Genomic DNA, 24,520 nt, shown 5'->3' on the forward strand with positions numbered 1-24,520 from the left:
GACAGGCTCTGCTAGTGGAGAGGCTGCTGCTGCCTCCTCTCCACCACTCTGCATGACTTACCCCTCTGTTATGGATCAGAGAACTAACTCCAAGCAGAATAAAAAGAGCCGCTATGAAAATAAGATGAGGCTTAATAAATTCCCTGAAAGTTGGCTGATTGTATTCACATTGACAGTTTCTTTCACTCACTGAGATTGAATGGATAACTAACTTCGGCACCTCCCTACCCTTTAAGAGTAATGTGACTTGTTGTTTGGACATTTACTCAAGCCACGAGAAGCGTCCTGTCTCAAATGAATTGAGGCTGTCTCCATGATCAAGATTCATTGGAGAGTGTGGTGTTCGAAAGATCTTAGGTTTCCGTGTAGAGTGGCGGCGGTAGGAATGCGTCAGACGGGGTTCTTTAGGGCAGGTGACATATAGAGAGGCGGGTGTGGGTTACACATGGGGTAGACGGGCCCTGCGGTGATGCATGGCTGCCACGTCTGGCCTCCACACATCCCCGGCCTTCAGGGCATAGCAGAGTCAGCCTAGCACCGCTGCACTCCAGCTGGGCTAAAGAGGACAAATGAGAGGAGTGAGAGGAGCGAGAGCTCTCCGAACCTCAGGTGTCTCTTGCAATATCTGCCTTTAGCATTACATCACCGCTGACCCCATTCCAAACCCCTGGATGACGCATCACATGGGTCCGATTTCTCTCTAACTGTAACTGTTATCATTCAAATGAGCAGCACTTTCCTGGGATCGAGCAGCTCACGCTGCGAGGGGTAATTTAAGACTGTAGAACGGTAGAGATACCTAAAGCATTAGATATATGACTGAATGTGTATGTTTTTGGCGTGTATAAATAGGTCATGATGACAGCTGTAGTTGCAGAGTGGACAGTGAGCTATGATGGAATCTGTGATGATGAAACTGCAGTGTTCGGATTTATTAGTAGAGTAGGCTGTAAAAGAGGGTGGCCTAGGAAGTATTCACATGTATATTCCCCGGACTCAACATGGAAGGCACCAAGGCCTCACCCTCTAAAAAAAGCACCTCTGGCCCATCTTACGGAGGGGGGGGGGGGGGTCTAAAATAAAATCAGCTGTCACTGTCTGCTCGTTGGACAGAGGTGATCACGTACTGCTGGAGCTGGACTCCAACGCCAAAAGGGATTTGACTTGTGGCGAGGAAAGACGCCCTGCGGGCCAGGGGTTTCAGTGGCCTTCCTGTGGGATTCTATCGACTGAGTTGCATTTTTCTATTTTTCACAGACCTGGTAGGTGGAGAAGCGTCTTGGAGCAACTTTGTCTGTGTTGGTTGGGTGGTCTTTGACTTCTACATAGCTAATGTTGTTGTTCATAAGCCATTCAAAAGTGATTCATTGATGCATGCATAAATGGCTCCGTTTGCTACTTTTGCACATCATAGGCTTTCTGAGTCATGTAGTATTCATTGATTTCAGTCATTAATATGATGTTAGGAAGCAGAACAGTTGAATTAATATTCGCAGTGGAGAAATAAAAATGTGCTTTAGTTCTCCTTCTCCCATGTTTTCATTATGTGTCAGTATTCGATTATGTTATTTAATGCATGGACATAACTAGTAGTTAGAAGGAGAGCTGAGGGGCAAGGTTTTGTTCTTGTGCTGTTTGAAAGCCTTATTATTTTCCTCACAGAGCAGACATTGTCTTTGAGGTTCTTTCTTGCGAAGTAACAGGCAAATCAGAACTTCCCAAGGGCCAGTAGAACTGTAATTAAATATTTTGGATTCGGACAGTAAGCTAACCTTGAGTAATGTGAACTGCATTTTTATCTGGAAAATACTGGATTCGCCTCTGTAGCCTTATTGCCCAAGTGGACAGACTGTCATTCCTTGTCTCATAATCGCAGATAGCTGTGTTGATGTCATAGACCACAGCTGAGTTCAATATAGCTTTTGAGCTCTGCATACCAAAAGCAAGGCTCCTGTCTGTCTGAAAACAGTTCCTCAGAAGGTTATTACTGCCATAGACTACTGAGAGTTTTGAATGGCAAATACAATTAAACTCACTTGATGTATGGAGGTAAGAACATTGTAGGTGTGACCTCAGACACACAAAAAATGTATTTACATATTACTGTAAGTCCAAAACAGGACAGTGTCACGATTCTGGAAATGGGTCTTCCAAGCATTAAAAATCTTGTCCTCCCAGTTTGTCTCCAGCTCTCACTGAGAAATACGACTCTGCAAGACTCCAAAGTTTAAAATAGGTTGGATTTATTTTTGCAGGTAGTTGGCGCCTAGATTACTTCACTTTCCTGTTATGTGAGCTCTCAACTGAACATAACATGTCACAAGATATCCAAAGATTGTTGACACATTTCTGGGCCTTACAGTTTCCAAAATCCTTAATTAACATTATAGCTGCATGGCCTCCAGTTGCCAAAGGCAATGGTAGAGATTGAACTTTCTCCTATATCTGATATAAGAAAAATGTCCTATGGCGCCAGGTACAGTGCCTTGCGAAAGTATTCGGCCCCCTTGAACTTTACGACCTTTTGCCACATTTCAGGCTTCAAACATAAAGATATAAAACTGTATTTTTTGTGAAGAATCAACAACCAGTGGGACACAATCATGAAGTGGAACGACATTTATTGGATATTTTAAACTTTTTTAACAAATCAAAAACTGAAAAATTGGGCGTGCAAAATTATTCAGCCCCCTTAAGTTAATACTTTGTAGCGCCACCTTTTGCTGCGATTACAGCTGTAAGTCGCTTGGGGTATGTCTCTATCAGTTTTGCACATCGAGAGACTGACATTTTTTCCCATTCCTCCTTGCAAAACAGCTCGAGCTCAGTGAGGTTGGATGAAGAGCATTTGTGAACAGCAGTTTTCAGTTCTTTCCACAGATTCTCGATTGGATTCAGGTCTGGACTTTGACTTGGCCATTCTAACACCTGGATATGTTTATTTTTGAACCATTCCATTGTAGATTTTGCTTTATGTTTTGGATCATTGTCTTGTTGGAAGACAAATCTCCGTCCCAGTCTCAGGTCTTTTGCAGACTCCATCAGGTTTTCTTCCAGAATGGTCCTGTATTTGTCTCCATCCATCTTCCCATCAATTTTAACCATCTTCCCTGTCCCTGCTGAAGAAAAGCAGGCCCAAACCATGATGCTGCCACCACCATGTTTGACAGTGGGGATGGTGTGTTCAGCTGTGTTGCTTTTACGCCAAACATAACGTTTTGCATTGTTGCCAAAAAGTTCAATTTTGGTTTCATCTGACCAGAGCACCTTTTTCCACGTGTTTGGTGTGTCTCCCAGGTGACATGTGGCAAACTTTAAACGACACTTTTTATGGATATCTTTAAGAAATGGCTTTCTTCTTGCCACTCTTCCATAAAGGCCAGATTTGTGCAATATACGACTGATTGTTGTCCTATGGACAGAGTCTCCCACCTCAGCTGTAGATCTCTGCAGTTCATCTAGAGTGATCATGGGCCTCTTGGCTGCATCTCTGATCAGTCTTCTCCTTGTATGAGCTGAAAGTTTAGAGGGACGGCCAGGTCTTGGTAGATTTGCAGTGGTCTGATACTCCTTCCATTTCAATATTATCGCTTGCACAGTGCTCCTTGGGATGTTTAAAGCTTGGGAAATCTTTTTGTATCCAAATCCGGCTTTAAACTTCTTCACAACAGTATCTCGGACCTGCCTGGTGTGTTCCTTGTTCTTCATGATGCTCTCTGCGCTTTTAACGGACCTCTGAAACTATCACAGTGCAGGTGCATTTATACGGAGACTTGATTACACACAGGTGGATTGTATTTATCATCATTAGTCATTTAGGTCAACATTGGATCATTCAGAGATCCTCAATGAACTTCTGGAGAGAGTTTGCTGCACTGAAAGTAAAGGGGCTGAATAATTTTGCACGCCCAATTTTTCAGTTTTTGATTTGTTAAAAAAGTTTGAAATATCCAATAAATGTCATTCCACTTCATGATTGTGTCCCACTTGTTGTTGATTCTTCACAAAAAAATACAGTTTTATATATTTATGTTTGAAGCCTGAAATGTGGCAAAAGGTCACAAAGTTCAAGGGGGCCGAATACTTTCGCAAGGCACTGTATGTTGAAGCTACCTGGATTTATGGTGTTGGACCAGGGCGAAACGTATCTTATTTTGGGAGGTGGCTATGCTTGTCCCGCTCCCATCCCTCTTGACAGGCTGATAGGTTTACACTAGCATGCTGATCATGCCTCTAGGCTAAAATAGATGGTCCGTTACAGCTTTGCCCCAACACTGTCTTGTCCACACAATCCTATGATACTGTACTTATCAACAGCATCAATCCCCAGCAGGACTATGTACGCCTATCATTAGGTTTTCATTGTCTTCCTGGGTGATCAAACGTTTATAGTCTCAAATACGTTTATAGAATGTTTAGAGCACAAATAGATAAGTGTAACAGTGACTAGCCTATTTGTGGCTTCAAGGCAGTATGCATATCCTTCAGATAAAAAAATATATTATTTACAGCATTTAAAGCTATGAAATACAGTTTGATTTGAAGTGATTAAATCTATAATTTCCTGTCATAATTCATATTATGTAAGTGAAATATCATCTCCAGTCTATTTTTTGCTGATGGTATTCTTCATTTTTCATTCAGTTTGAGAAAGCAACCATTTGTGGCTGTACAGAGATCCAACTTTGTGTAATGCACGTTGAATCTGTTTTTAATTTGATTCATGCTGATTAGGCTTCATACAGCCTGCCAATTAAAAAAAAACTGAAATTCTCATGAATTAGGACTTTCCTCTTAATAAGTGTCCCTTACGTGATTCCAAAGTGATGCTTTTACGGTGCTGTATGTTCCACAAACCCCAAATTATCTTTAGTGCCTCTGTAGTGCAACGTGAAACTGTGCATCCATGCTTCCCTAAAACCAGACCACCAGAGCTGAAGTATGCCCCCATCACATGTCATGAGGTGTCCATGCTGGCTCAGCACCAAGGCTAATGTGCACTCTGTGTGGGTTATAAACAGTTTGGGGTGTCAGGGAAACATTACCATAACCATGTTTTACAGCACACCGACAAACATAAATCTTTATTCTCCCACTGTTTAATTGACCATCCACTGGGACGGCTGTAATTGATTTGAATGATGCTCCTGTGTTGGAGAGGGACTGTCTCATTCACTAGAGCACCTGTGCACCCTCATGGGAAACACTGTGAATTCCCTTTCTCCTGGATGTGTATGGTCGCTGTGTAAGAAACAGTTACAACAAAGAATGACTTCACCCACTCTCCATGTCACGATGTTGATTACAGAACAAAAAATTATAGTCTACTGTCAATGTTAGATTTAAAGATTGCAGTTGCCAGTCATTCATGTGGATGTTTGTGTATGTACCCTTCCTTTAAAATAATGCCAAATGGCAGAATGGCACATAAAGCGAACATACTGTCTATCCCTGTGCTTTAAGATTGGACTGTAAACTCGTTGTAAGGTCTTCAGCTGTATTAAAACAATTGTCACCAGTTTGCACTCATTTAATGTATGTTAACAGTCGAAAGCATGCCATGTGATTGCACTGTTCCCTTTATAAATGTACTGTGTAGCTACAAAATAGATCTCCTTCTCTTAAATCTGTGTCCCCTATTTGAACTGGTGAGGGAGGTATTGATATTGTAGCTCTGCAAAGCCGCCTGATCTCGCGCGCTTTGCGAAGCGAATATCCATGTAAACCCGCGAGATCAGACGGCTTGTGGGGCAATTGATATTCTGCAACTCCATGTAATGCACCTCTTTCATAAGCAAGCTTATTATCGCCCCCATGGCAACTCAACGCTGGTCACAGACAACACATTGCCCTAAATGCTCTACTAGTGAAATAGTCCAACCATGTGATTGTGTATAGCATAGACTGTTGGGTAAATGTTATAATTAATGACGGTTGTTCCCTTAGCTGCTGGCAGCGCAGGTGTAACAACCAGGTTAGGACTTCCTGAGGAAGCTGTGAACTCAGAGGAACAGGATTCACTCTGAAGACTCAGATCCCATTGACAGGAACCAACTGACAAGACCTCCTGACACCAGGATCCACTGACACCAGGATATATTGACCACCAGTACCCACTGACACCAGTAGCCACTGACACCAGGATCCACTGACACCAGGATCCACTGACACCAGTAGCCACTGACACCAGGATCCACTGACACCAGGATCCACTGACACCAGTAGCCACTGACACCAGGATCCACTGACACCAGTAGCCACTGACACCAGGATCCACTGACACCAGGATCCACTGACACCAGTAGCCACTGACACCAGTAGCCACTGACACCAGTAGCCACTGACACCAGGATCCACTGACACTAGGATCCACTGACACCAGTAGCCACTGACACCAGGATCCACTGACACCAGTAGCCACTGACACCAGGATCCACTGACACCAGGATCCACTGACCGTACCCATGGCCATGTATCAGCAGGCAGCTGACTCCAAGCAGCATGACAACATCTTCTCCAGCGGGGTAGGCAGGCACACACAATACATGATAAAGATATGGTCATACATTTATGGATGTATTCTTCAATGACCAGTTTTAGGCCGTACTACCTGACTTACTGACATACCTAACCATAGAAGCCTCTAACAATGTAGGTGATAAGATTTTTTTTAAATATATATTTTTAGTGTCCATTGTAATGAGCCAACTACATAATTTTTAGATGAATTGTGTATTTCGTCATGCCCACCCTGTTTAACCCTGCCATGTTTAGTGTGACTGTAAGGACTTGGGACGTTAGATTTTGCAGTCTAGAAGTCATTTATTCCACATTTTGAATCAGGTTGCATAATTCTGGTATTCACAGTAGATCATTCCGAGCATGTTCTTAAGCAGTTGCAGTCATGCAAAGAAAGAGTCAAAGTGTTGTGATTGTTGTGAAAGCCACTGATGGCTTTGTGGTGCTATGTTAGTGGAAAGTGATGACAGCTGACCAGTGGGAGAGTTCAGTGGCCCTGCAGACCCACGGAAACATGACTCCTCTCATGGGGCTCAGAGTGGAAACAAGGGCAGACAGGCAACACAATGGGCAATCTGTGCCCCCTGCAGGATCCCATTAGTCATGTTTTAGACCTCAAAAGCTGTCAACTCCACTCTGCAGGGTGGGCAAAACAACTATCTGCCTGGACAACATGCTGTGACGCACCACCCCCAAAAAGCAAGCAACTAGAAAGATTGCTCTGCCATTGTGTAAACATAATGCCACATGGTGTCAGGAGGCCTACATTGAAATGGGCATGTGTGTGTGTGTGTGCATCTGTGTGTGTAAACACTCTGCAGTCTCAGTACTGGCTGCTCCAGTATTTTCTATGAATTTGCAGAAGTCTGCAATGAAACCCAAGTTCAATAGGCATATCAGGCATAAGTCTGATCCCAGGCCATGTAGACATGCAGGCAGCTAATGATGTTTCACCGCTTCATTAGGTCATGGAGGAGTCGGAGGTCTGCTCCGTGCCTGGGGGGCTCGCCGGCATCAGGGCACAATTCGAGACCCAGGAAACTGCCACATCGCACAACGTCACCCAGTTCCTCTTCCGCCACAGAGAGGTGCAGGTACTGTAATTAATGCAGGCTAATCTCAGGCATGCGGTGTATGGGGGGAACGCGCAGATGTGGTATGACCTACGCTGGTTAAATCCCAGCCTACAATCTAGCTATCCATCCATCCGCACCACTGTGTCCCTGCCCGCATTACGTCCCCTGCCGAGTGTAAGTCACTCACTCAGGGAGCGACCACAAATCTGGGCGAATAGTCAATTATTGAAAATGCTGGGGAGGTGCCTGCTGCTGTATTATTTTTCTCCAAAGGCTTAAAGTACAGATGTTAGATTTCATTTGATGGACTGCTAGACAGTGCTGGCCAACTTGGCAATGGAGAAGAATACAGATCCCCGTGTCTGTCAAAACCCCTGGATTTCACACTCACATTGCTACTGCTTTAATTGCCACTATGTGTATAGCTTGGAATCCTCAGCTGAAGAGACACAAAGGGGCATGAAACAAATGAAGTATTCTTTGTCCCTGTATTCATTGTGATAGCTACCGTGTTTGATTAAGGTGAAGCTACTGTGTTTGATTAAGGTGAACCATCCATGGAACTGTCCCTTCTCGTCTGTCATCCTCTCTTTGTCTGTGATTAGTGTAATTTAACTGCAGTAAGCCATCTAATTATCAAGCTTCTATCCCATATTGTTCTCAGTGATGCACACTCTATCTGCTACTGTTTGAGCATTAATTAAACTCACTGCCGCTGCTGCTTGTGCTGGGCTGTCAATGAGTGTGAGCCATTCCCTGCTGTATGTGTGTGTGTCTGAGCGTGTGTGCGTGCCTGTGTGTGTGTGTGTGTGCCTGTGTGCGTGTGCCTGTGTGCGTGCGTGTGTGTGCGTGTGTGTGTGTGTGCCTTTATGTGATAGCCAATGTCTTCGATCTCACAGGAAGTGGAATTGAACTCTGAGTTGACAATGATGAGCAGCTCCAGGGAAGTCATCCCAGCCTCTCAGCAGGCTATTTCCCATCAGGATGAACAGGTACATGTAGACCTTCTGGATACGTCTGAGTCATCACACAACAGTGAAGCTGGGCTGAAAACCCAGACGTTAATGCCTTATATGTGTTAACAATTGTAAAAACTTTTTCATTAGAGAAAAGATCTTTACTGACCACGGTCAGTACGCTGACAACAAGAGACCTAGTAGAGAGTGGATTAACTCTAAACAGCTTGATCATTCAGTTAATGGCCATTACATAACACAGATTCGCTTTACATGTGGAAATTGTCCTAATAGACTGCCATTCTGATACAGGTCACACATGAAGAAAACTTGGCCTCCAGTTATGAAAACAACCATAACAATGAAGCAGGTAGGATGTTGCTACAGTTTATGTTCGTCATATTTTACAGTATGCACATCATTAAGATAAATAACACTGTTAAAATTATTTTTAATTAAATCATGAGGTTGATGGATGAATCTTGCATTCAGAAAGTATTCAGACCCCATCCGTTTGTCCACATTTTGTTACGTTACAACCTTATTCTAAAATGGATTTAAAACATGTTTTCCTCATCAATCTACACACAATACCCCACGATGACAAAGTCAAAACAGGTTTATAGAAATTATTGCAAAATGTATATAACAAAAAAACAGAAATACCTTATTACATAAGTTTTCAGACCCTTTGCTATGAGATTCGAAATTGAGCTCAGGTGCATCCTGTTTCCATTGACCATCCTTGAGATGTTTCTACAACTTGATTGGAGTCCACCTGTGGTAAATTCAATTGATTGGACATGATTTGGAAAGGCACACACCTGTCTATATAAGGTCCCAGAGTTGATAGTGCATGTCAGAGCAAAAATCAAGCTATGAGGTCGAAGGAATTGTCCGTAGAGCTCCGAGACAGGATTGTGTCGAGGCACAGATCTGGGGAAGGGTACTAAAAACTGTCTGCAGCATTGAAGGTCCCCAAGAACACAGTGGCCTCCATCATTCTTACATGGAAGAAGTTTGTAACCACCAAGACTCTTCCTAGAGCTGGCCATCCGGCCAAACTGAGCAATCGGGGGAGAAGGGCCTTGGTAAGGGAGGTGACAGAGAACCAAATGGTCACTCTGACAGAGCTCCAGAATTAATCTGTGGAGATGGGAGAAACATCCAGAAGGACAACCATCTCTGCAGCACTCCACCAATCAGGCCTTTATGGTAGAGTGGCCAGACGGAAGGCACTCCTCATTAAAAGGCACATGACGGCCCACTTGGAGTTTGCCAAAAGGCACCTAAAGGATTCTCAGACCAGGAGAAACAAGATTCCCTGGTCTGATGAAACCAAAATTAAACTCTTTGGCCTAAATGCCAAGAGTCACGTCTGGAGGAAACCTGACACCATCCCAACAGTGAAGCATGGTGGTGCCAGCATCATACTGTGGGGATGTTTTTCAGTGGCAGGGACTGGGGGGCAAGTCAGGATCGAGTGAAAGATGAACGGAGCCAAGTACAGAGGAAAACCTGCTCCAGACTACTCAGGACCTCAGACTGGGGCAAAGGTTCACCTTTCAACAGGACAACGACCCTAAGCAAACAGCCAAGACAACGCACGAGTGGCTTCGGGACAAGTCTCTGAATGTCCTTGAGTGGCCCAACCAGAGCCTGGAATTGAACCCGATCTAACATCTCTGGAGAGACCTGAAAATAGTTGTGCAGCGACACTTCCCATCCAACCTGACAGAGCTTGAGAGGATCTGCAAAGAAAAACGGGAGAAACTCCCCAAATACAAGTGTGCCAAGCTTGTAGTGTCACACACATTTGCAAAAATGTCTAAAACCTGTTTATGGGGTATTGTGTGTAGATTGATGAGGGGGAAAAACAATGTAATACATTTTAGAATGAGGCTGAGACGTAACAAAACGTGAGAAAAATCAATGGGTCTGAATACTTTCTGAATGCACTCTATATTGCTTTGTCCTCTTGACATTGTTAGAGGAGGAAGGTCCTAGACTTACAACCAAGGAATTGAGAGATCATTTTGAGAGAACCATCGAGGAAGCTGCCCCAAGCAAGCCAATGAAGGTAATTGGACATGCTTGTCTTAAACCCGTTTTACTTAAGTGGACAGAAACTGCATCATTTTGGCTTAGGTTACACACAAACCCTTCTGCTTTTTATCACCATTGCCGAACAAGTTATTAACTTTGAATTGAAATTTGTTGCAGTGTAGCTAATGTGTAAATACAGCTTGTTTAATAACACTATAAGACGTTTTCTCTTAGCTTGTTTTAAAAATGATCAAGATTCTTCAATTAAACCATGTCAGGCACCAATCCCTCAGTTAATAACAATGAGACTGGATATTGACAATTAGTGACAAACAAAGAGTTGGCACGCTATATATACATGTAATGTTTGCATTCAATTTTGTTTCTGAAAACATGTCAGGGACCTCTAATGACCCCAATCATTATTTTCTTCCCAAAAAGATTGGCCGAGCTGACATCAATAGGTCTCAGTGGGCCTCAAATGTATCACAAAAACAAGTCTCAACAAGTGAGATACACAATTTATCGTCAAGTAATATACAGAATTTCTCATCAAGTGAGATACATAATGTTTCATCAAGTGAGATATGGGAAGATTCTGCTACTGAAGCAATAGAGGACACATCTGCTGTTGCTGTTGACTACGAGAATACAGAATATTTCCCTCCGCCACCTCCAGAAGACTTAGAGTACCTCCCACCTCCACCCCCAGACTTACTGCAGGTCCCATCAGAAAGTCCAGATATGCCAGTAGAGTGCTACTACTCACCTGAGCCTCCGGAATCAGCTTACCCCTCTAAACGTCCACTCAGTAGACAGGAATACTTCAGGCAGAGAAACCAGTATGAGTTGAAGCGCCTTTACAAGCATATCCATCCTGAGGTTCGTAAAAACATAGAGATGTATAGTGATGCGGCTGAGTATGAGAACATCCGACAGGGGAGTCAGGAGGAGTTCACGGGGGAGACCAGGTATATATACGAGGATAACGGTAGCAGCCCCAACGACTGCATTAGCCCAGAAGAAGAGTACCTGGAATGGGATGAGATCCTCAGAGGGGAGGTGCAGTCAATGCGCTGGATGTTTGAGAACAAACCTCTGGATGCCATCAAAGACGACGCCTCAAATGAGGGTGACGACCAAAACATGGAACAGGAGATGATTGTTGGGAGTGATGTAAAAAGCAAAGCATGGATGTTTGAGACCAAGCCCATGGACACGTTGGGATCCAACAACATAGCTTCAACAAAATATAGAAACAGATTCAATAAGTTGGACAAAGGAGATGTCCGTGCTGCAGCCTGGTTGTTTGAAAACCAGCCTATGGAGACCCTGAACAAAATGCATGGTGATGAAGAGCTAACCAAAGAGATAGTATTTACCCAGGAAGATGGCAGCTCTACCATATACATGCTTGAATATCAGTACATGGAAACGTTAGGTCATACTGAGACCATTGATGACAGTCACCTCCTGAGTCTGAGGTCAGCGCTTGAGGATATAAAGGGAGAAGTGAAGACGATCACAAGCACATTTGAGACTCAGTTTATATGTGTCCTCATGGGACAGTCGGGCCAGATGTTGGAGATAACATCTATACGCAAAGTGGAGACTGAGAAGGGGGACACTAGAACATCAACCTGGCTTTTTGATACTCAAGCCCTGGACATGACTAATAGACTCCCTGCCCCAGTGAAACTTGTGTGTAGCCTGTCCATGGAAGACAACTACAAAGGAGATGTTTACAGGGGTAGATGGTTGTTTGAGACAAAGACCTTAGACTCCATTAACAAAGATGAATGGGAAAGCCCGACGCTGCAAAAGGAAGAGATAATCAGAGCTGATGTCCGAAAACATTGCTTAGCGTTTGAAACTCAGCCAATGGATTCTCTGAAAGATGATTCAAATGCGAGACCCCCGACTATCGAAGACGTTATTGGCGGTAATGTTAGATCTGCAAGACACTTCTTTGAGACTAGTCCCAAGGCAGCTTTGAAGGATATCAATGAGGTAGGGAGGCTCAAAAAGGTAGTGGCAGCTGAAGAAGAGAAGGGTGATGTAAGGCACCAAAAATGGATGTTTGAGAATGAACGACTAGAGAACATAAGAGATGAGAAGAAGGAGACTATTCGTACTGTGAACTTTGAAAATCTGACTGAAGAGGAAGGTACAAGCTACAATGCAGATGTCCGTAAGAATTGCATGGTATTTGAGACTCAGCCAATGGACACCTTGAAAGATGATTCAAATGTTAGAGCCTTTTCAAAGACGGAAATTGTCAGAGGCAATGTCAGATCAGCTAAACATTACTTTGAAACTGCTCCAGCTGACAATTTAAAAGACCTTGCTGAGGTTGGGAAACTACAAAAAATGGTGAGACTTGATGAAGAGAAGGGGGATGTGAGACACCAGAAGTGGGTTTTCGAAAGTCAACCCCTGGAGCACATTAAAGAGGAAAAGAAGGAAGTCGTCCGAACCATTAACCTGGAGGAAATCGATAAAGTGGATGTCTCAAACTACAAGCAAATATTTGAAACCACAGACTTAACCAGATGGGATGAATCTCAAAAGATACTCGTGGAGGGTGTAACATGTGGCTCTGTGAAATCTAACAAACATCTGTTTGAGTCTACACCAATGTACGCCATGCAAGACAGCTCTGGCCATTACCACGAAGTGAAAACAGTGCATCGAGAAGAGGTTGTCAAGGGAAACGTAACAAGCTGCAAATGGATGTTTGAAACACGCCCCATTGACCAGTTTGATGAAAGTATCACTAATTACCAAATTATTAAAGGAATATCCAAAGAAGTTGAGTCTGGTGATGTTAAAACTGCCAAGTGGCTGTTTGAAACACAGCCTCTTGATGCAATTAAATACTTCAGCAATATTGAAGATGAGGAAACTACAACCAAGGAAAGTGTTGAGATTGTAAAAGGTGATGTTAAAACCGGTAAGTGGTTATTCGAGACTAAACTAATGAATGTCCCATACGAGAAGGAGGAGTTGAAGAGTGAAAATGAGAGTGAGGAGGTACACAAAGGAGATGTAAAAACCTGCACGTGGTTGTTTGAGACAAAGGCACTGGACACTATCCGAGATGAAACCGAAACTGTTCTACAAACATGCACAGTAAATCAAGAAGATGTCCAGGGCAAAGATGTACGAATGGCTCGTTTTCTATTTGAGACAGAAAAACTCGAGAATATCACAGGGGAGGACGAAAGTTTTAAGAGGGTTACTGATATAGACATTCAGTCAGGAGATGTGAATAGAATTAAGTATATCTTTGAGAACCAGTCCTCTGATATCATGACCTCAACATCTGAGGAGGTTATGCAAATGCTCAAAACTACACAATCAGAGGACATCCAGAAAGGAAATGTGGGGAACTGCAAATGGCTCTTTGAGAACCAGTCGATAGATGCCATACATGATACCCAAGAAGAGGCTCTGGAGACCCGCACTGTGATGGATGTACAAGGAGGTAATGTGGACAAAGGCCGTTTCATTTTTGAGACCTACTCCTTGGACAAAATCCAGGAGGTGTCCTCGGAGACAGAGACGGATATCACAAAGTTGCAGAAAATCACCCGTGAAGAGGAAGAGAAAGGGGATGTAAGGAACTACACCATGATGTTTGAAACTCAGCCTCTTTATGCCATTCAAGACAAACAGGGTCATTATCATGAGGTCACCACTGTCACAAGCGAGGAGATATTGAAGGGTGATGTGATCGGGTCCCGGTGGTTGTTTGAAACTAAGCCTCTTGATTCTATCAGGGATACAGATGAGGTCTATATAATCAAATCTGTCACACAGGAGGATGTTCAGAAAGGAGATGTTACTTCAGCCAAGTGGAGATTTGAAACACAACCTCTTGATAAGATTGCAGAGGACATAAAAATGTCAGTTAAAACCGTTGAAGATATTCAAGGAGGAGATGTTAGAATGAATAAACAGCGTTTTGAATCTGATGAGCTGTCACAGAAGTCTGTGCGAACAGTTAATGTGAGTGAAATCCAAAAAGGTGATGTCAGGACAGCCAAATGGATGTTTGAAACTCAAACAATGGATAAAATACGTAGCCAGAGCGAAGAGAATTTAATAGAAACCGTCATGAAAGAGGAGGTCCTAAAGGGAGATGTTAGACAATCAGTGTGGCTCTTTGAACAGAATCCCCTTGACCATATAAAGGAGGTAGATGAGGACAATACAGTAGTTGTTCAAGAGGAGATCCCCAAAGCCGATGTAAAGACAACAACATGGCTGTTTGAAACAACTCCATTCCATGACTTTAATGAGAACAGTGTTGAGAAGTCAGAAATCCTAGGTAAAAGTATCAAAGGAACCCTTGAGGAACTTTATAGCCAGAAAATTGTTAATTCAAAAGGAATACTCATTGAAGCAGATGAAATTGGGGACATTAGAATGGCAAAATACCAGCTAATGAATACAGATTCTCCAGAGATCCAAAGAGAGGAAATTATCAGCGGTGATCTGAACAACATTATGATGAATCTTTTGAACCGTCGGGAAACAATTGAGAGGGGAGTAGTGGTAGAGTTAGAGGAGAAGGGTAATATCAGTACAACAGTGCATCAATTGTTCAACCAAGAGAGGGGCATCAATGTGGAAAAGGAGGAAATATTAAGAGGTGACATCCAGGAAGCTGTAAACAATCTTCTCAAGGAGGGAGGATCTGCTAAACGTGGTATACTCCTTCAAGAGGATGAGAAGGGAGATGTGCAAATGACTATTTATTCTCTTCTAAATAAACAAGAGGACATCAGTGTTGACAAAGAGGATATAATCAAAGGCAATATAAGGAATGCTCTCCAAAGACTATCCAACCCAGAAAACCAAGAGCAGATGAGGATAAAGGTGGATGAGACAGAAAAGGGAAACGTAAACTTTTACTCCACATGCATTGAATCTGGGGCGCTTGACTATCTCAAACAACTCCAGGTAGAGCCAGATGAGACTCCACCTGAAAAGATAGAGAAAGAGGAGATCATTAGAGGAGATATAAAGGGGACAAAGCTCATTCTTGGCAGTAGTCGAGCACAAATTGAGCGTACGGTAGTTGAAGAGGACATAGTGTGTGGAGATGTTCGCAAATCCGTCAAGGTTTTCATGAGCGAACCCACACACTCACTGGATGGCCTACAAAAAGAGCAAATTGTGAGGGGTGATTTGAAAGCAGCTATGAACTCACTGTCTCAGTCTGTAAATCAGACAGTGGTTGTAGAGAAAGAGGAGGTGGTGAGAGGTAACATACACGAAACCAGAAGACACCTTGAGTGTGCCCATAGACGGCCCAAAGAGGTGGAAAAGACAGAGATTGTCCACGGCAACATCAAAGGAGCACTGAAGTCCCTAGAGAAATCGGCAACCTCCAAAGTTGAAGTTGTCATCGAAGATTTAGTTCCTGGAGACATCAAAGGTACCTTAAAATCCCTGGAGCAGGCAAAGCAAACAGTCAGGGCGATCGAGAAGGAAGAGATTGTAAAGGGTAACATTCATACAGCAAAGCAGTGTTTACGAGATGCTTCTAATGACAGAAGGACATGTCAACAGGAAATAGATGTTCAGGGAAATGTGAGAGGCACTATTGAGCTCTTATTGGAACCACCAGCTTCTCCAAGAATGACACGGAGGCCCAGCTTCGAGGGTGATGTGAAAATGTCCATTAAGTCACTCTACGAGACACATGAGGTACATGAGACGGGGGAGGAACAAACTCAACCAGAGAAAGAGGAGGTGATAAAGGGTGATGTTAAAGGCACAATCAAATCCTTGCTGGAATCAGCTCAGCGTGCAGCTCCTAAAATCAGAGTGGGAGCTAGAAGGGTCAAAGTCCCTGTGAAATCTCCATTGCGCTCACAGCATGGAAGCCCTCTATCGCGTTCACAGCAAGGTAGCCCTGAATGTTCTGTTGCAACCAAAACTGAGAGTGAGACACTTAAAAAGAAGTCTCAAAGCATTGAAGCACAGAGAAACATACAAAAAATAAAGACAGCTAATTCGGCCAAAACTGAGAACTCAAAAGAGAATCAATCCCTCTCAACTCAAACCGCAACCAATGCATCTGAATCACAGACTACTCAACAATCAAAGACAGTAATGCAACACACGACCATCACTCAAAACCATGGCATTAAAACTTTGGAGACTAAGTTCCGTAACCTTAATTCAAGTCGAAAGGGTATGATCAGACTAGATAAAACCAAAGTGAAAACAAATGTTCATACCCCAACACGGACATTGTCTGAGTCGGAACTTTCTCTCCCTCCCCCACCTCCACCATGTGACGATCAATCATCCCTAACCCCAGCATCCTCTATCAATAGGCTGGACTTGGACCTTCCTCCTCCCCCAACTCCTCCTCCCCCACCACCTGTTGACTCTGAGCCTGATCATTTCCCTCCGCCACCACAGGATTTCCTTCCACCCCCTCCCTCACAGCATGAACTGGACTCTATGCCATACCAGACACCTCATCCATCACCAGCAAAAGCCACAAAAATGACGGTCAAAAAGGTGAAAGGTCCTGCATTGCATCAAGTCTCGAAACTTGAACCAACCAGTCAGATTCAGAAAATTCAACAGGCAACCTCGGAGAAACATACAACCACAGCCAACAAATCTGTGTTGGAAATTAGCAAAACTCAAAATCAATCAACTGTTTTGTCTGAAATCCCAAAACCCCCAGAATCACCACGACCATTAAAGAAAGTTTACGTCGCCCCTATAAGATTTACTCCTCCACCTTCTCCTCCTCCCTTCATGAGATCCACTAAATTCAAAACTCCATTAATACAGGCAGAGGAAAAGTACAGAAAACAGAAAGTGGATAGTACACCACCTGCTACACCGAGTCCCATTTTCATGCATGAGTCAGTCACTGCTGCGCTTGAAATGCTTTCCACTGAGGAGGCAGGTATGAAGCAATCAAAAAAGAGCATGGCGTTTGGTTTCACTCAAGACGTGGCTGAAAAGACTGTGACTAATGTTAAGTCAGACACACTATCATCTGATTTATCCAAGCAGGCGCAAATCTCAGATACTACTTCAAGCAAGACTTTGATCTCTGCTGTATATGGGAAAAATCTCCCTGAATCTGCGGTTATTTCTGCAACTAAACAGCATATTGTCTCTGATCAGACATCCAAAGTCGTCTCAGTTCAGCACCAGACCACATCTATTTCCTCCACAAAGCAACAGACAGTTACTGCAACTAAACAACAGGTAACTTCAGCATCCGCCAAGCACTCACACTCTGCTGTAAGTAGCTCTCAAGTCCAGATCTTATCCAGTGATGCTAAAAAAGTTGAAAATACAAAAGCAGATGTTCAAAATTTTAAAGTTTACTCTCAAGGAACAAAAACAGACGTCCAGAAGGATGTAAAAAATAAAGGTTCTCATAAATCTGAGGAGAAAAAGAACAAGGATAATTCTGCATCCCAAATTCCCGAGAAGGTTTCTGACCAGCCTACCGAAACAGTAAAGGGAACCCAAGAAACAAATGTCAAAGCAGCGAAATCAACCTCAGAAGACAAAAATAAAAATGACAATTCTGTATCACAAGCACCTGAGAAGGTTGCTAATCAACCTATCAAAGTAGAAAAGTTAACCCCAGAAATTAATGTCAAATCAGGCAAAAAGAAGAAGGCCAAAGGGACAGAAAAGCAAGTAGAAGTAAAAGAAACAAAACAGCCAGATGAAACTAAGACAGAAAACATTTCACAGGTGAAGGATGTGAAGGTGGAAGTAAAGGAAGTCACAAAGTTGAAGGTTTCTAGTGAGCAAACACATGCCCAGACTGACGTCAAGGTCAAGGAGGACAGTCAGAAAGCTCCTGCTATTAAAGACAACCAACCAGCAACTCAAACTTCTGCAAGAAAGAAGAAGAAGAAGAAGTCAAAAGCTAAAGATGGAGCTGCCACCACAGAATCAACTAAATCTCTTTCTGAAAGTTCCACTCAATGTCAGGAGATGCAAACAGCCCATCAAGAGGAGCAGATCCAGGTACATAAGGAAGTTATTATCACTGAAAGCAAAGTTGAAAGAAAAGTTCATCAAAGTGTCCAGCAACAGGGAACAGTTAAAGTAGAAAAGCAGGTCAAGCCATCGCAAAAGAAGAAAGAGTTGACAGGAAGCCAACAGATCCAAGAGAAACCAAAGGAAGAGTACAGAAATGTTCCAGTCAAAGTGGAAAGTGGAAAAATGACAAACATGTCAGCCCGAAAGGAACCTGCGAGGCCCTCAACAGAGAGCACTGAGGATTCTCAAAGACGAGAACATGCCCAGGAGTTAATCTCGCATATAACAGAGTTAGAGGGAGCTTCAGGAAAAATAGATTCTAAATCTGTGAAGACACTGCTCAATACTATTCCACAGTGGCTCATTGGTCCTGAGGAAAATCTTTATTTGGAGGGAACTGCAGTTGAGCATAATGTACAAAAGCTTACAGAAATTGTTTCGTATGTGAAAAAACTAGCAAAGGCAAAGTTGATGTGTTTAGAGGGGATCCACACTAATCTGGAGAAGCATGAGTGTGAACCTACTTCTAAAAAGATCATTGTTGGTGGTGCAACTCAAAGGATACATAAAATAAGTATTGGCTCTTTGAAAGTTGAAAGTCAAAAGAAAGTTGTGGAAAGCAAAGCAACATCACATGAAAGCAAAATGCAAGAGTTGAGTGTAAAATCCATGCGCTCACCCTCGCCACTACTAAGGATGCGCTCACCCTCACCAACCTTTATTACCATTGAATCTACCCGGAGAACTGACTCTCCTCAGAGAATAACCCCATCACCTATCCTAGCGCACAGACCAGCCACTCCCCCAACACCTCCCCCTCGCAAATCGGAAACTCCTACAACACGCATCAATAGGGCCACACCCTCTCCCACCTTCTCTAGGGCAGAGAACTTGGCGCGGCTAAAAGATACTACAGCCAAGCTTTCCCGTGGGGTGACGCCGCCTCCAGTTTTACTTCCTATGCAAGTCACAGAAAAGAAATCTGAGATTGTGGAATCCCCTGCATCATTCCATCGGCAGATCAAAATTGAGGCACAAGCTGAGGGAACTTCAGAAGTGTCAGACGCAACAATTGTCACTCAAGAGGCTCAAAAGGCTGATGTAAAGGTCACAGATAAAGAGTCATTCCATCAAACGGATAAAGAAGTCATGGAAGCTTCTGAAATGTCAGACTCGTCAATGGTGACTATGTCAGTGAGAAACAAGAGGGAGTTTTTTGAAGATGCTCAAAAAGCTGAGGTAAATAAGACCAATGTGCGAAAAGATCCCATCGACATCCCAGAGCACTTGGGCCCAGACAGGGAGGAGCACAAAACAACAAACCAAGAGAGTAAGGATGACACACAAAGCACATCTGAGAAGGTCACAGAGAACAATGCTGAAATAGTGGGATCTGCAAAGTCAACTGATAAAGAATTGATGGAAGCTTCAAAAATGTCAAACTCATTAGCAGCAACTACATCAGTGAGAGACAAGAGAGAGTTTTTTGAAGAGGCTCATAAAGCTAAAGTAAATAAGACGTATGTTCGAAGGGATCCCATTGACATCCCCGAGCGGTTGGGTCCAGACATGGAGGAGCTCAAACCAGAAAACCAAGAGAACGAGAAGGAGGACCTTCCAAAGGTGGACTTGTCAGGATTAGTCAACAAATTTGAAACACCGGAAGATAAAGTTTACGTCAGAAAGCCTATCACAATGAGAGAAAGACGTGAAAGTGAGATGGAATATACAGAGACTGAAAATACAGTTATTCAAGAACAAGAGATGCCAACGTTTGACATCAAGGCTATTAAAAATGTTTTTGAAATGGTTGAGCAAAGTCCCTCCTTCAAAGGGGAGAAAAATAAACAGGAGGAGCTGGAGTCACACCTGAGTGAAAACACTAGAGATAGTTCAAAGCAGGATAACACCCAGGAGACACAGAGGGGCTTCGGGCAGATCTCGCCCCTGCCTTCCCAGAAAGAAGTGCAAATCATGTCAGCAGACCCAACGGGCTTCTCTGAAAAGTCAGTCACAGAGCATTTCTCAAGCTTAGATGAATTCGGCAACAAGACAATTGGATCATTGAGCAGCACAACTGTTTCCCAGCACTCAGAGAGCACAATAACCCACCATGCCCCCTTCTCATATGCTGACGTGGTAAAAAAAAGGGGGGGGTCTGAGGTGACGCCGTCTGAATCCCCGGAAGAGGCTTCCACTGAAGAGTTGCTGAGGAATTTCCACAAAACATGGATGGAGAGTGAGAGTGTTTTCAAGAGTCTCGGCTACAGTGTTTCGGAGGAGAGAACATCACATGTTGTGTCACATCAAACAAAGACCGTTGTTACTGGTAAAGACAGTTGTACTGCCTGCATGATGGGACTTGAAACTAACAGGATATAATGGCATGTAAAAATGCCCTCTCCGATATTCAATGAGACCTAACATTTTTACATGTGCCTGATTTTAAATGGAGAGAGATTATTGTGAATGGACAAAGAACTAATGCTTCAATGAATGAGTCATGGCAAAAGAGCAAGAGCTAAGCATGATATGATGATAACATGAGGGACATTATGGAATAGAATCACACACATCCTATTTAAATGCAAGCATTCATGTTTGACCATAAAAATCAACACAAAGTACAAGTTTGGGTCAATACTGTTTGCCATCAGTAAAGAATGTTTGAGATTTCTGATTTTTTTTTTTTGATTTAATCTTTAATGTGATTGCACTTGTTTGAAGATGTATATACACAACCTAGTCTCAGAGCATTTTGTATTATTCTGTATGTAAATCCGAGGACACAATATGTATTAATTTGTGGATGTCCATCACCGATTTCATATGATATATTACGAATTACATTTTGTATTATATGTTACAAATGTGCAAAATATATAATATGTTACAAATTTTAAAAAAAAGGTACTATATGTTACGAATTTGCAAAACTAGCTAGCTGGCTAACGTTAGGGGTTATGGTTAGGATTAGGAGTTAAATTGAAGGGTTAAGATTAGGGTTAGGGGAAGGGTTATCTAAAAGGGTTAAGGTTAGGGTTAGGGGAAGGGTTAGCTAACATGCTAAGTAGTTGCAAAGAAGCTAAAAAGTAGTAAGTAGTTGAAAAATAGCTAATTAGCTAAAATGCTAAAGTTGTTCGTGATGAGATTTGAACTTGATGCTAGACTTACCCATCCACACGACCAACCACCCTACTTTTATTTTTTGCCTTTAGTAACCATCGATCTTAACATATCGTAACATCTTATACTTATTTGAGTGTTCCGGATTTACGTTGACTATGCTACATCTAGTCTATGAGACCAGGCTGGTATACATATACAGAGTATATACACGGAGTGTACAAAACATTAAGAATAATGAGTTGCATCCCCCCGTTTGACCTCAGAATAGCCTAAATGTGTCAGGGCATGGACTCTACAATGTCACGAAAGTGTTCCACAGGGATGCTGGCCCATGTTGACTTCAATGCTTCCCACAGTTGTGTCAAGTTGGCTGGATGTCCTTTGGGTGATGGACCATTCTTGATACACATGGGAAACTGTTGAGCATGAAAAACCCAGTAGCGTTGCAGTTCTTGACACACACAAACCGGTGCGCCTGTCACCTACTACCATACCCAGGCACTTAAATATTTTGTCTTGCCCATTCAACCTCTGAATGGCACACATACACAATCCATGTCTCAATTGTCTCAAATCTTAAAAATCCTTCTTTAACCTGTCTCCTCCCCTTCATCTACACTGATTGAAGTGGATTTAACAGGTTACATCAATAAGCGATCATAGCTTTCAACTGGATTCACCTGGTCAGTCTAGTCACGGAAAGAGCAGATGTTCCTAATGTTTTGTACACTCAGCGTATACTACGCATGATCATGATAATTATGCCTTGATAACATTTCTTAATATTATTGAGTCATTGTGTATGTTGTATAAAAATACTAGAATGATAACTTTTCTCTGGCAGACTCGAATTCCCCAGTCGGAGCGTTGCACTGTGTGTCAGAGGAGGGTCTAGCCGATGGAAGCTCTAATAGCGGACAGAAAAAAATTCCATAAATCCTGTTTCTGCTGCTAGCACTGCCAAAATAAATGAAGGTAAAGCACATATCACCCAACCAAGGTGAATTCAAAGTAAGTGGATTTTGGCTGTGAACTGGTAAGCAGTGCTTGAATGGGGGTTGCTGGATAGCCTAGCGGTTAGAGCATTGGACTAGTAATCAAAAGGTTGCAAGTTCATATCCCCGAGCTGACAGGGTACAAATCTGTCATTCTGCCCCTGAACAGGCAGTTAACCCACTGTTCCTAGGCCGTCATTGAAAATAAGAATTTGTTCTTAACTGACTTGCCTAGTTAAAAAAAAAAAATGGTTTTGCTCCTACAGTTTGTGTCTGCACACAGGACACCAATTGTCTTGTAATCTGTTTGCAAATTAAGCAATAACATGACATGATTGTGGAATCAGCTTCACTGTTTTGAATAATAATTTGTTCTGTCTCCTCCAGCCTTGGCAACTATGTCTCTCTCCATGGACATCTGTGCTGTTTACCACACTACAAACAACTCCAAAGGGAACTACGATAATGGATATGGACAGACACTTACCACTGACTCATCACCTCAGAGCAACTCGATTGGAGGAATTCACAGAGCAGCATAGGCTCAACTGAAAAAGACACCTTTGAAAAATAATTGATGAAATCAAATGACGAGAACAAACAAAATAGTAATAAGATACCTGTTGTGTGGCCTCTACAAGCCCACTCCCTACAAAAATCCTTTAAAGTAGGTGAGGACTAACTAAGCCGCCATGGCCTCCGCAGGACAATTCCCTGAAGTCACCCAAACAACAACATAGGAAAGTTATTTCCAGGAGCTCTCTTTGAAAGAGAGCATTTCCACCACCATGGCAGGTAGAAAAAGGCATCATGTATGCCAGAGAAAACTGAAGAAACTTCAAGCAGTCGATGGTAAGGCAACCTATGAGGGCAAAGAGACAGTTGGAATTGGAAAAAGTCTGAGACTGAAGGACAAAAGTACAAGTGCAATAGACACGAAAGGAGATGTGAATGGTAGAAATTGTGTATATATTTATATTGTGTGAGAGTGGAAGAAGATGGTTCAGAAAGTGCTTAGGGTTTGAGGCAAAGACGACTAGAATGACAGAGAGAAACATGAAATGTTATGCTTAGAAATTTGCTCAGGAGGCCAACCTCATTGGTCTTTCAAGTTTGATAATTGAAGACATTAGCTCTGTATTTCACATGGAATTGACCCACATTAGTCACGTTTAATTGATCTATAAAATATAATTTTGATAAGTTCAACGGGGCTCACATCTTCGGGGTAATTGATTTGTTAAATTTACCTTGTTCAGTCATCTATCAATTAGTTTAAGTCCATGGAGAGAGTATTGTAGATATCTAAGACACAGTCATAAATTTGTCTTGGCTTTTTCTTTCAACATATCAACATTTTTAAATTTACCTTTTTCTATCACCTGGTGTGCAGCCTAGTAAAAATGATCTTGGAAATACTTTCTTTATAATATATACAATATATATCCTCTTAATTGGTATTCATCATGTTTGTTTTGGACATTTATATCATATTTTGCAATGCAATTTTTTTTTTAGATTACCTTGCTTTGTATAAGAGAATTGTACAAGAGACTGGTTACTCAACAATTCATTCAAATGTATTGCTGATCCAGGGGCAATAAAATCATTGAATTGGTCAGTCTCAATCGCCTTCTTTCACATGAATTAAAGGTCCAATGCAAACGTTTTTATATCAACAAATCATTTCTGGGTAACAATTAAGTACCTTACTGTGATTGTTTTCAATTAAAATGGTCCAAAAGAAACAAAA

At 42.5% G+C, this 24,520-nt stretch overlaps 1 protein-coding gene across 2 annotated transcripts; it reads left to right on the forward strand.

Moving 5' to 3' along the window:
• The first annotated feature begins 873 nt into the window (after positions 1–873).
• Positions 874–24,520, forward strand: LOC139397796 (xin actin-binding repeat-containing protein 2-like). 2 transcript variants are annotated; one of them, XM_071144228.1, is made up of 9 exons: positions 874–1,262; positions 5,947–6,524; positions 7,485–7,613; positions 8,495–8,587; positions 8,864–8,921; positions 10,543–10,631; positions 11,039–20,972; positions 22,617–22,747; positions 23,155–24,520. In XM_071144228.1, the coding sequence occupies exons 2-8, from the start codon at positions 6,465–6,467 to the stop codon at positions 22,706–22,708; spliced, it is 10,455 nt and encodes a 3,484-aa protein (XP_071000329.1). In that variant the 5' UTR covers positions 874–1,262; positions 5,947–6,464; the 3' UTR covers positions 22,709–22,747; positions 23,155–24,520. The 2 variants fall into 2 exon arrangements, with proteins under 2 accessions (XP_071000329.1, XP_071000337.1); XM_071144236.1 differs by lacking the exon at positions 5,947–6,524 and having other exon boundaries at positions 952–1,262.

This window comes from Oncorhynchus clarkii, chromosome 3 (assembly GCF_045791955.1).
Source record: "Oncorhynchus clarkii lewisi isolate Uvic-CL-2024 chromosome 3, UVic_Ocla_1.0, whole genome shotgun sequence".
NCBI lineage: Eukaryota > Metazoa > Chordata > Actinopteri > Salmoniformes > Salmonidae > Oncorhynchus > Oncorhynchus clarkii.

Coding starts and splice junctions, on each gene's coding strand:
- LOC139397796 (XM_071144228.1), top strand. CDS start 6,465: ATGGCCATGTATCAGCAGGCAGCTGACTCCAAGCAGCATGACAACATC. Junction 8,922..10,542: donor CAACCATAACAATGAAGCAG/GTAGGATGTTGC, acceptor TGACATTGTTAG/AGGAGGAAGGTCCTAGACTT. Junction 20,973..22,616: donor AACAAAGACCGTTGTTACTG/GTAAAGACAGTT, acceptor TTTCTCTGGCAG/ACTCGAATTCCCCAGTCGGA.